The sequence below is a fragment of the Schistocerca gregaria genome, chromosome X, assembly GCF_023897955.1.
Source record: "Schistocerca gregaria isolate iqSchGreg1 chromosome X, iqSchGreg1.2, whole genome shotgun sequence".
Taxonomy (NCBI): Eukaryota; Metazoa; Arthropoda; class Insecta; order Orthoptera; family Acrididae; genus Schistocerca; species Schistocerca gregaria.
In genome coordinates, this window is record NC_064931.1 from 366040531 (window position 1) to 366053762 (window position 13232).

General features: G+C 39.5%; 1 protein-coding gene across 6 annotated transcripts in view; it reads left to right on the plus strand.

The window, feature by feature from the left end:
* The window catches only part of LOC126299600 (syntaxin-binding protein 5), a 901795-nt gene that overhangs the window by 859877 nt on the left and 28686 nt on the right, over window positions 1-13232 (plus strand). For all 6 annotated transcript variants that reach the window (XR_007552829.1, XM_049991623.1, XM_049991624.1 and 3 more), the window contains one exon: window positions 6650-6774. Coding sequence is in view for 5 of the 6 variants with exons in the window: in XM_049991623.1 (XP_049847580.1) it covers window positions 6650-6774 (125 nt within the window). In the remaining variant the exon portion in view is untranslated. The remainder of the gene's footprint in view (window positions 1-6649; window positions 6775-13232) is intronic.

The window sequence follows — 13232 nt, forward strand, 5'->3', positions numbered from 1 at the left end:
GACAGGAAACTTAGCTGGTCTCCACATGTGTCATATTTGGCTGCCCGTTGTACCTGTTTCTGAATGTCCTCTGTGTTCTCAGCGGTACATCGTAGGGAGTGGATCGAGCCGTCCTACTTTGCCTATATCAGTCGATCGTTCGCTCAGAGCTGGATTATGGGAGCTTTGTATACTCCTCTGCACGGCCGTCCATCTTACGCCGCCTCAACTCTATACACCATCGGGGGTTACGTCTTGTGATCAGAGCGTTCTATACTAGTCCCATCGAGAGTCTTCATGCTGAAGCCGGTGAATTGCCACTAACCTACCGGTGCGATATACTGCTTTGTCGGTATGCCTGTCAGCTATTGTTAATGCCCGACCACCCATCTTATCATACCTTTTTTGATAACTGACTTGACCGTCAATGCGGGTTGTATGTATCTGTCCTGCTACCCCTGGAGTTCACTTTAGTCGCCTCCTTCAGCACCTTGATTTTTCACTCCTTGCAACCTTTCGAGTGGGCAAGAGCCAAACGCCACCTTGGCTCCAGACTCAGGTTCGCGTTCACCTTGACCTCAGCTTACTCCTAAAGGAGCTTCAGTATACCGCTCTCAGTTTGTCGAACTTCATTCGAAGTTCATTATTATGATCTTCATGTATACAGATGGCTCTAAGACCAATGACAGTGTCGGGTGTTCTTTTATTGGCGGAGCACACAGTTTCAAATACCGGCTCCATGGCCATTACTCTGTCTTCACAGCTGAGCTATTTGCCCTCTACCAGCCTGTTCTTTACATCTGCCGCCACCGACATTCTGCTTATGTCGTCTGCTCTGATTCCCTGAGTGCCATCCAGGCCTCAGTGATCCATATCTGGTTCATCCTTTCGTGCCCCGGATCCAATGCTCTCTTCAGCAGCTGGCAGATGACAGTTCTCCAGTTACCTTTATGTGGGTTCCTAGCCCTGTCGGTATCCCTGGGAATGAAACTGCAGATGCCGCAGTCAAGGCTGCGGTCCTCCAGCCTTGGACAGCTTCTTGTTGTGTGCCTTCATCTGATTTTAGCAGGGTCATTTCTCAGCGCATTTTATCATTGTGGCATGCCAATTGGGCTCCACTTACTGAAAACAAGCTTTGGGCCTTGAAATCTCTCCCCACGGCTTGGATGATCTCTTCACGCCCTTCTCGATGGGAGGAGGTCGTTTTGGCCTGGTTACGAATTGGACACTGCTGGTTACGAATTGGACACTGCTGGTTCTGCCATCGCCATCTGCTGATGGCTGTACCGGCGCCGTTCTGCCCATGTTGGCAATTGGTGACGGTACACCACATTTTAACATCCTGTCCGAATTGTAATACACTGTGCATTGATCTTGGCCTGCCATGTACTCTGGATGCCATTTTAGCGGATGACCCAGGAGCAGCTGCTTGGGTTCTACGTTTTATCCACTTGAGAAACCTGTCTAAGGACATTTTATTATGCTGTTTTCTTTTAATCCCTTGCCTGTTAATGTGCCTTTTATAGTGTTGACATTTTTAGTTGCTGTTTTAACCTTTTGCAGTGCATTCATAACTTAGTCTGGGCGCTAATGACCACTGTAGTTGTGTGCCCTAAAACCACAAGAGAGAGAGAGAGAGAGAGAGAGAGAGAGAGAGAGAGAGTGGTCTTCTGATTTATCAGTCAACTGACATGGCACCACAATGTTCTGCGCTGTACCAATACTAATCTTCAAGCTTGTGGCTATTTTGTCCAGAGTTATGTCCATTCTCCTTTACAAGCTCCTCCACTAACTCAATGTTCTTATGTCACTATGTGGTGATCCTGCCCTGGTCTTGGGGCATCCTCCACAGAAGTTACACCACTTTTAAACTTCCTGCACCACTTGCACACTTGCTGCAGTGACAAAGATGAATCACCACTCTGTGCTGTAATTCTGTAATGAATTTTGATCAGTTTGACACACACACACACACACACACTACACTACACTACACTACACTACACTACACTACACTACACAAAAGATGTGTTGCTGTTCAATCATGGTGAAGTTGACAGTGGGATGTGGGGTGGCCATATTTTTGTGGATGCTGCTGTCTTCTCCTGCATTGTGACATCACTCTGCACCCTGTCAGTCACTTTCTGAACCTTAAGAAACACTACTGGCACTTACCAACTCCATCACACAACTTTTCAAAATTTTATGGAACTAGTAATGTTTTCATTTGAATCACCATATAAAGTTAGGTGTAGATTCATTTGAAAACAGTGAGGACCAATTTATATTACTGCTTGTTTATTTTAAGGTTGCAGAAAATGCACTGCAAACCACACTGTATTTAAATGTTTGCTTAAAAAGTAATACAGTCTGATCTTTTCTCCATTAACCTCAACAATAATTTGGAATGCAGGTTTTCCATTTCAAGAAGTAGAACAGAAATTTGTCTAAATACAGACTGTACATACTATGCAATGTTGGGTGGAACTTAAAAAATAAAACCTCAGCAGATAGGGGGTAGCAAGTAAGTGGTTTCATTCATGCAGTGGGTACAGAGCTCTCAAAGAAACTCAGTCGTGAGTTGTGCTGTGATAAGTTAACACTTGTTTGTGTCTCTCGTCGCAGAAATGGAACCACATAATATTGCACAATGGTATGCCATTTCTTTTTGCATTAAATTGGGTGAAAACACGACAACAACATACGGTAAGCTTCAAAAGGCTTTTGGAGAGGAGGTTATGTCAAGAGCTCAAGTGTTTTATTGGCATCAAATGTCTAGTGAAGCCAGAATGAATGTCGAAAGTGAAGACCGCAGTGGATGACCATCAACCTCACAAACGGATGTCAACTTGGACTGGGTGTGTGAACTCATATGATTGATTGAAGATTTTCTGAGAAAATGCTTGCAGGAGAACTGAACATCAATTAAGAAACAGTTTCACTAATAATAACTAAAGATCGTGGTATGAGAATGATTTGTGGAAATGTGCCATCCCCTACTGCTCTGTCAGTACAGCAATTATTAACCTCAGAACAAATTTCAGTACTACCACAGCCACCTTATTCACCAGGTATCGCTCTGTGTGACTTTTTTCTATTTCAAAGAGTCTGTCAAAAATGCTGTGACGAGGGTCTTGGAGGATATTACAGAAGATAAGTTCCAGAAATGTTACCATCAGTGGCAGAAGTGCTAGAAAAAGTGTGTGCAATCAGAAGGGAATTACTTTGAAGGAGAAAACATGAAACTTGACTAAAACAGTAAGCAACATTTTTTCTTTTTTTCGTATCGGTCTCATTATTTTATTGAAGCACCTCTCATATGTTGATCTTCCTTAAAACATCAAACATAGTGAAACAATCCTGTTTGCAGATGATAGCACGCAGATTGATAGAAACCAACAAATTGACCTTAAATGTGTGGAAAAAAAACAGCAGCATTAGTTTCAACATAAACAGAAAGCCCATCACCAGTCTTTAAAAATGAAAGATGGGCTCTTAGAATGTATATCAAGAACAACATTTCTAGGGTTCCATATTGAAACAAGACTAACAATCTTTAAGCTACAAAAAAGGGCTGTACGAATTATGACAAAAAGTAACTAGAAAAATTGCCCCACTGAGTTGTTTAAATCTATGGGAATCATGACTGTTCACGTGAATATATTTTGCAAACACTGATTCACATAAAGGACTACTTCAACCAGTACCCAGCTAACAGTTCTGTACATGAGCATGGAACCACATCCAGCCACCACTTACATCTCAGTAGGAAAAACTAAACAAAATCCCAATGCAGTGTGTACTATAAGAGACTTAAATTATGCAACAAACTTCCATAAGAGATCACAGACAGAAACATCAGCTGGGGCAACACTGGCCCACTTTTCCATCTTCTTTGACATGTTAAGTTGCGACTGGTTGACAGGGTACTGGTAAACTGTAAAATATATTTTTAGAATTTATATCTCGTGTTAGTATTTATATCTCATGTGAGACGAAATCAATATGGTGTTATTTTGGAAACTGTTTATTACTGCAGTATGTTTTCAAAAAAAATGGGGCAATGTTACCTTTATGTGGGAAGGCTTTGTCTAACATGTTAAAGTACATTCACAGAAGTTAAAAAAATACACTGAGACCATTTAAACTAACCAAAAATGATGATATATTTAATAGATTATTACTGAAGTTCAATGAATTGTTCAATTCAAAAGCTGAGTTAAATAACCAAAATTAAGAGAGATAAAATGAACAAGGAAGATACTAATCAGTTTATTTTAGGACATCAATTGTTTAAAAGCAGAACACATTATAAATGGCAACAAAAAAATTACACCAAGCTGTTTAGCTTAGGAACAGAAAATAAGTTTATTTTAAAGACTTTGGTATTTGTATAAATACAATAAATACGTCTTTTCAGCTTCAGTTGATGATGCTTAACAGTCACTTCTTTGTTCTCTAGCTATTCTAAGAATGCCTATCCAATCATGTCAATGTCATTTTTGTTCATTGGTAAGCATTCAAGAAGTTTTGCCCTGTTTAATGGGACAGTTCCACATTCTTTGAGCCCAGAGAGAAAGTTTTGGACCATGGTTTTTTTTACACCCTTCAGCAGTTCATTTAGTAGCACAGAAAACATTTGACAGCTTAATGGGAAAGAATTCTGTGCAAAACTCGCAATTTCATACCACAATGAATAATTAGAAATTTCTTGTTTTACACCTCAGTCTAAACAAACAAAGCAATAACAAAAACTCCTTACTAACATTAAAACAACTTCCATAACAGATGAACAGTTGTAAGCTGCAAGATCTCTATTCTGCACTGACTATCAGATGTGTCGCAAAACAAGTGCTGCTGTAGAAACAAATTCTTGAACTTTTGAAACAGGGTGCAAGTAATATAGCTAGTGCTGCTACCCATTGTTTAAGACAAGAAACGTGGATATTCATTGATGTATGTGTGAGCTTTGTAGCATAGAACCATTTTTTCTTCTGAGCCAATATTGCCCACAAAGGATCAATGTTACCTAAGCTGATGGAAGTGTAAAACACACCTTCAGGAATACCCTAAAAAGTTTCTGCTGAGAAGTGTTTTTGTACTGTCAAGGCTTACCTGAAATGATATGTCAATTTTGTTGACCATTATGCTAATGATTAACTACTGCAATTAAGGGGCATTTTACAATATGTAGAAACATATAACATGGTAAGGCAAATAATTTATATATCTATTTATGTTATGTAATTGTACACATTTTTGTATTTACACTGATCAGCCAGAACATTATGACCACCAATCTGCTATTGATATAAACCTGTCCAGGCAATAGCTGCGTCACCTGGCATGGAATGACTGCTAGTCAGACACTAGCCGGATGCTGTTGCGTCAGTGAGCATGGCAACCATGTGTAGAATTGGGAAGGCATACGATCTCTGTGAGTTTCACCAAGTGCAGATTGTGATGGCCTGGAGACTTGGCATGAGCATTTCAGAAACTGCATGACTTGATGGATGTTCAAGGAGTGCTGTGGTGAGTGTCTCCAACATGTGATAAGACCAAGGAGAAACCATGTCCAGACATCGTGGGATTGGGTGGCCACCACTCATTACAAATCTTGGATGTCATAGACTGGGCAGACTGGAAAAACAGGACAAGCAGTGAACTGTGGCGGAACTAATGTCAGACGGTAATGCTGGGCAAGTGTATATGAACACACAGTGCACCAAACACTCCTCACCATGGGCCTCCACAGCCAATGACCCATGTGTGTGCCAATGTTAACACCATGACATTGGCAACTTCAAATGAAATGGGCATGTGATCATTGGCACTGGATGTTGATGCAGTGGCAGAGCATTGCATGTTCTCATGAATCCCAATACCTTATTCATCATGCTGATGGGAGGGCACGAATCTGTAGTTTTCCAGGGGAATAGCTGCTCGACACGTGTACTGTGGGACCAAGACAAGCTGGTGATGGCTACTTTACGCTCTGGAGAACATTTACATTAGCATCCATAGGTCCTATGGAGCTTGGACAGGCAGCATGACAGCCAAGGAGTATCATACACTGATTGCAGTCCATGTGCACCCATTCGTGACTATTACATTTTCTGACGACAGTGTTATTTTTCAGCAAGATAATGTGCCATGTCACAAGGTCAGGAATGTGATGCAGTGGTTCAAGAAACACAGTGGTGAGTTCCAATTGATGTGTTGGCCTCCCAACTTGTCAGATCTGAATCTGATTGAGCACATCTGGGAGGTGATTGAACATGGTCTTAGAGCCCATGGCCCTTTCTCCCAGATATTTATGGGAATTAGGTGTCTTGTGGGTGCAGATATGGTGTCAGCTTCCTCTAGCAACCTACCAAAGCCTCAATGCATCCCTGCCATGATGTGCCTCTGCTGTTATCCGTACCAAAGATGGACATACCAGCTATTAGGTAGGTGGTTGTAGTGTCTGACTGATCAGTGTGTGTGTGTGTGTGTGTGTGTGTGTGTGTGAGAGAGAGAGAGAGAGAGAGAGAGAGAGAGAGAGAGTGAGATCATTTCTGCTGCTTTATAAAAAAAATTACACACACTTAGGTGCTAGGCCCTCTCTCTTATGTTATCTGTATTAGTACAACCAGATACCTATGACTTCTTTTCTTTTCTTTTTTCACAGTGCAAGCTTAGCTGAAATGGTAGGAGATTTATTTCTCCCTCATGACATGCCAGAACCACCCAAAGAGAGCTTTTTCAAAGGCCTTTTTGGTGGTGGCTCACGTTCTTTGGACAGAGAAGAGTTATGTAAGTAACACTAAAATAAAATTTCATATATCAGTTTTGTAGCCTTCAGTATTTAGTTGTAGTATCACATAAAAGTACAAAAAACTATCTTAGCTTTCAGAGCAGTTATTGTGAATTGTGGTTTATTTGTCTAATAACATACATAATCTAAATCATTTGATTCAGGTACAGGAGACACATCAGATTGTGGTAAAATTTCATCATAAACAAAGAACAGCTGATATTTATTCATATAACATTATAATAATAATACAATTTTGTTATAATTAATACAATAAAATCTGACACTTAATTACCCCCTGCTCAAATGATCATATCATTCTCTATGAATTCTTCTATTGAATAGTGGCATTTCTCCCACAGAATCTGCTGCAGACTAGTTTTTAAAATTTCTACTTTCATATTAAATATCTTTTTGCCCATTAACTTGTGATAGATTATTATCCCCATATAATGTGGAGTCCATGCATACAATTTCAGCTGGTGTGTGGGTAGCATAAAATTATTTTTATTTCTTTTGTTTTATGTATGGTTAAAATGATTTTGGTCAAATAATTTATATCTGCTATGTAGAAAGATTATAATTTCATAAATGTACATGAAGGGAACAGATAGGATTTGCAGTTGCCAAATAACGGGCAATAAGACTCTGTTTGCTGTGCAGTACACATGTATCAGACAATTTTCTTTCGCAGTTTCAGTATTCGTGTACTCAAGTCAGTGGAATTTGCTAGTATTTGCATTGCAAATGTAAAATTGCTTAGTTTATTTGAGAGGAAGTCAATATGTATATTCCAGCATAAGTTCTTTTCCTACATTTAATCCCCGGAATTTGACTGTGTCGACTTCTTTGATATGTTGATTGTTATGTTGTATTTTAAGTTCCACACATTTCAAATGTTTGGTTTTGAAATGCGCTATATGGGTTTTTGCAATGTTCAGTTTCAACCCATTTAACTGGAACCAGTTTTCTAAGGTATCCAGTGTGCCTATGATGGAGCTCAAAATTTTTTCTGAATCAGCATCTTCAATTAAAACAGAAGTTTCGTCTGCAAAACAGAACTGGTGGTGAATTTGTAATTATGGGTACGTCATTTACATAGAATAGGAACAGGATTGGTCCCAAAATGGAGCCATGAGGGACATCTTGAGATACTGTACTCCATTTAGAATAACAGGTCACTGCATCTGAGTTGATAGTTACCATTTGTTTTGTGTTGTGTAAGTATGATGTCAGCCAATTTAGAGCATTGTTATTAATCCCGTATTTGTCTAATTTGAAGGAAGCAAATCATGGTTCATGGAGTCAAGTGCTTTTCTGAGATCACAGAAGATGCATGCAACTTCACTCCTCTGAGCCAGTGAGTTGCCTATCTTTCAATAAAGTTGTTCATCCCATCCAGAGTGTTTTTTCCTGGTTGAAATCCAAATTGATTACTTAAAATAATATCATTTTTTACAATAAAGTTTTTAATCTGGTTTGCAGCTACTTTCTCTAACACTTTTTACAGGACTGGAAGAATAAAAATAGGCCGATAGTTTCCTATTACTTCTCGTGACCCTTTCTTGAACAGAGGTCTGACTTCAGCATACTTAAAAACATTGGGAAAGCATCCCTGTTCAAAAGATTGGTTAAATATTTCTGTTAGGGGAGGTGCTATTATGCCACCCACTGTTTTAATCACTTTAGTGGGTATCCCAACCCACCAAGCAGAGTTTATATTTTTTTAATGATAACGTTTTCCATATCCTTAATTGTGACTTTTTAAAATCTGTAATATACTGTGCTGCTTGGTGGATTCCAAAAGGATTTACTTTAATCTTACACTCTGCCACATTTATGAAGAATTCATTTAAACAATCTGATATTTGAGCTGGAGTTACAATGAAGTTATCTTTTACTGTTAATTTCCTCCTCATGGAGGAAAAAGGGATAGGTCAGGGAAAATTAGAAAGGAAAGGCAGTTCACTTCAGTAGAGTGATGAGGGGTGGTGGAATGTGGATGAGGAGAGGACACAGAGAGAGAGAGAGAGAGAGAGAGAGAGAGAGAGAGAGAGAGAGAGAGAGAGAGAGAGAGAGGGGGGGGGGGGGGAGGGATGAGGAGATGAACAGAGAGGGAGGGAGGGGAAGGATTAGAGAGAGTGGGGAGTAGTTAGATAGGTGTGGGGTGGGGGAAGAGATGGACTAACAGAAAATTGGAATAAAAAATAGCCAGACAATGCCAGGCTCCTTAACAAGGAATGACAACAACGATGATGATGATCATTATGATGAGAATAATAGATAAAGAGGGAGGGGGGGGATTTGGTGTTAGCAGTGAATAAGTCTAAAAGGGTGTTGGAAACTTACCTTGTAAGATATCCTATCATTCCATTTCCAGAGTTCCAGGAATCTAGTATTTGGTGGGACTATTCAGACATCTTGTTTGGCGTAGCAGTCAGTCAGGTTCCTTGTGTGATGCTGCAGAACATATTCAGCAACTGAGTACTGCGTGTTCCCTAGATGGACAATCCTTCTATTTCCATTCGTGTTCTCACCTAGTTATTTTTTCTGTGCAGTGGACATATGTTACTAGGCAAACAAATGTGCGGTTTTGTAAGTTGGTCTACATTTGAAACCAAAGCATGGAAAAGACCCACTGTGATTAAAAAAACTGAGATAATGGACATTACTGCACTCTCTGCTTTAAAAAGAACAGAGAAATGTTGGCAGATAAAAATTAGTAGAAATGCATTAGAGTATCAAAAGATTGATGTGCAAAGCATACAATTTCTTCCATCATACATTAGCAAAAGATATTACCAATAAAATCCGGCCTTATGTGAAATCACTAAGTGAGTTGAAGGCTTCTATTCAGTCACTTGTAGTGGTAGTACAAGACAGTAAAGTGAAAACTTAAGTTTTAGATTTCCATTTAAAAATCTTTGTAGCAGGAGGATCATGCAGTCATACCATTGTTTGGCCATCACACAAACTCCTGTATGGATGACACAAAAATGGCCATCCATAGCATTGGCTTCTCTCCCCTACAACATGAGATTTGCTTTTGTGCCAAATAAATTTATAATTTTATAGTTTTCTTGTTGATATGATGTACATTTTTTGTAATTCTACTCAACCTCCAGGTGGTATCTCTATTATTTTCATGGGATTATAATAATTGTGTTTAAGTCTTAAATATTAATGCTCACCAGTATTGGCACCTGGTCACCTAGTAGTCTTACTGAATGGTTCAATTGCCATAATGATTCAGTTTTACATTGTCTTCTGAGTAAAATATGTGACTCCATGCCTACATATGCCATGTTCACTTAAACCTTGGTATGTCTTCACATTGTACTTTGATATATTTTCTGTTTGTTCTTAGTGGTCAGTTAACTACTATTATGCACTATGTATTATTTGTGGTTCTTTTGAATTTTTCAAATAAATCTGATGATGACATATAAATCAGAACACGTAACTAAAGAAAGTAGTCATTACGCAATCTTTGAGTTCTAGGTATTTTTATAGTATCTATTAACACACTAGTACAGCCTTCAAATTACACTGAAGTGCCAAAGAAACTGGTATAGGCATACGTTTTCAAATACAGAGATACATAAACAGGCAGAATACAGTGCTGCAGTCTGCAATGCCTATATAAGACAACAAATGCCTGACACAGTTGTTAGATCAGTTGCTGCTGCTACAATGGCAGATTATTAAGATTTAAGTAAGTTTAAATGTGGTGGTATAGTCAGTGCATGAACGATGAGACCCAGTATCTCTGAGGTAGTGATGAAGTGGGGATTTTCCTGTACAACCATTTCACATGCGTTTTGTGAATATCAGGAATCTAGTAAAACATCAAACCTCTGACACCACTGCATCTGGAAAAAGATCCTGCAAGAACGGGACCAATAGTGACTGAACAGAATGGTTCAATGAGACAGAAGTGCAACCCTTCTGCAAATTGCTGCAGATTTCAATGCTGGGCCATAAACAACTGTCTGCATGAAAACCATTCAACAAAACATCATCAGTATGGGCTTTCAGAGCCAAAGGCCCACTCATATACTCTTGATGACTGCACAACACAAAGCTTTATGCCTCAGCTGGTCCTGTCAACACTGACATTGGACTTTTGATGACTGGAAACATACTGCCTGGTTGGAGAGTCTTGCTTCAAATCGGAAACAACTTCGTAAGTCCATGGACACTGCATGTCAGCAGAGGACTGTTCAAGCTGTTGGAGGCTCTGTAATCATGTGGGGCATGTGCAGTTGGTGAGATATGGAACCCCTGATACATCCAGGTGTGACTCTGATAGGTGACATTTTCATAAGCATCCTGTCTGATCACCTGAATCCGTTCATGTCCATTGTGCATTCTGACAGATGTGGGCAACTCCAGCAGGACAGTGCAACACCCCACATGTCCAGAATTGCTACAGAGTGGCTCCAGGAACACTCTTCTGAGTTTAAACACTTACACTGGCCACCAAACTCACCAGACATGAATATTATTCAGCATATCTGGGATGGCTTGCAATGTGCTGTTCAGAAGAGGTCTACATCCCGTTGTGCTCTTACAGATTTATGGACAGCCCTGAAGGATTCATGATGTCCTCCAGCACTACTTCAGACATTAGTCAAAGCATGCCAAATTGTGTTGCAGAACTTCGGCGTGCTCGTGTGTGTGTGGAGGGGGGGGGTGGGGGGGGGGGGGGGGTGGGAGGGGGTGTTACACAATGTTAGGCAGATGTACCAGTATCTTTAGCTCTTCAGTGTATGTGGTCCAAATGACCTTTGCAACATTGGAGTGTACTAACCTGCTATTGAAAGTGTGTTGAGTGGTGGCAAGGAAGTCAGCATATAAAGATGGCCAGGATGGTTGTTTCTGTATAGTTCTTAATTGCACTGTTCATTTCATTTCTCCTCCTTTTAATTCAAATTTACTGTGCACTTTATCATTCTATCATCTCTGGAGTGAAGTTGGCACAGTGCTTATCAGTGATCTATCCGTGACCACCTCTTCCTTCATCTTTGCCATTCACTGTTTTTCATATCGTGTAGGTCCTCCTCATCTGCACTTCCTCTCTGACCTTCCACGACCTGTCCATCTTCCCTACCCAAGGAAGGAACAAATAGTTGCAAAGGCACTTATAGTGTTTTGTAATCTTACATATGTGTCTTTGCAGAACTAAGAATTTCACCCTCTGAAGGTAATTACAGGCAGAAATTCTGTCTCATAATCTGATGCTTTTTTTTCAAGTGAAATTTCCTTTTGATATGCGAGATGATGCTGCAGAATTTGTATATTTACTTTCAGTAGAAACAGTTTTTTTTTTCATGGTGCTCTGTATTTGTTATATTGCATTGTAAATTAGCTACATAATGTTTGTGATGCATAGTGTTTCAGTTAGGATTGAATCCTGCTTTTCCTGTCTGTGACTTAACAAATTTCATAATGACTTCTCTTTTTTAATGTAGAATAACAAGTAAACTGTTCTTGGTCTACTGAATTTTTGACTTATCCTAAGAAGGGCACAATAAGCCAAAAACTAGTATGAAATAAACAAAAATGAATAGAACAAAAACACTGTACTTGTTATTCAATTTTGGAATTGTTGGAATTGTTCAACCAAAAGGTAATGGAAGAATCCAAAAAGAATTTCTCCTATTCTTGGCTCATAGATTTACTAATAAATACAGAAGTTTGTAGCATCCACTGTAAAAAGTACTTTCATAAATGTCTCCTGTACTTATGTTGGCATTTTGCTTTTGATATTTCTTTTCTACAGTCAAATAGTGGACACAGTTGCAGAACACTAGTAACGCAACAGAACAGTTCAAACAAATATGTGAAAAGAAAAGCACCTGAAGACTAAGAAATACAGTCAAATACCACCAACAAACATAACAAAAATACACACACACACACACACACACACACACACACACACACACACACACACACACACACACACACACACTCAAAGTTCTACCTATGACTCATACATCTCACAGACACCAAACTTAGTGGTAGAGAAATGTAGCTATTGCAGAAATATTTAAAATCAAATGTGCATCACTCAGTCCAAAAAGTTCTAAGACTGATTTTCTTCCTGGCATAAAAGCGATGTGTGGCATCTTGAACTAATAACTGTAAACAACAGTTGCGCAAGTGATCAGTCAGTTGTCAGCAGGTAGTGTTATAGTGCACATGTGGTCAAATGGTGTCAATATTGGTGCAGATGGTGCTGGTTTTGTCGTTTTCACAAATGCTAATGGAGCAACACCTCAAAATTGAGTGTTAAAGACATCTTCCAGAATATTTTGTAGAAGAGGAATGTATGAGAAAAGTCTCTCACATGCATCTTCCCTCCCAAACTACAACAACTCATATGAGTGCAGTGCCTGTTGCCCCATTTGGGAGGTGGGGATATACTAGACATGGCCTACACCTGAGTGGG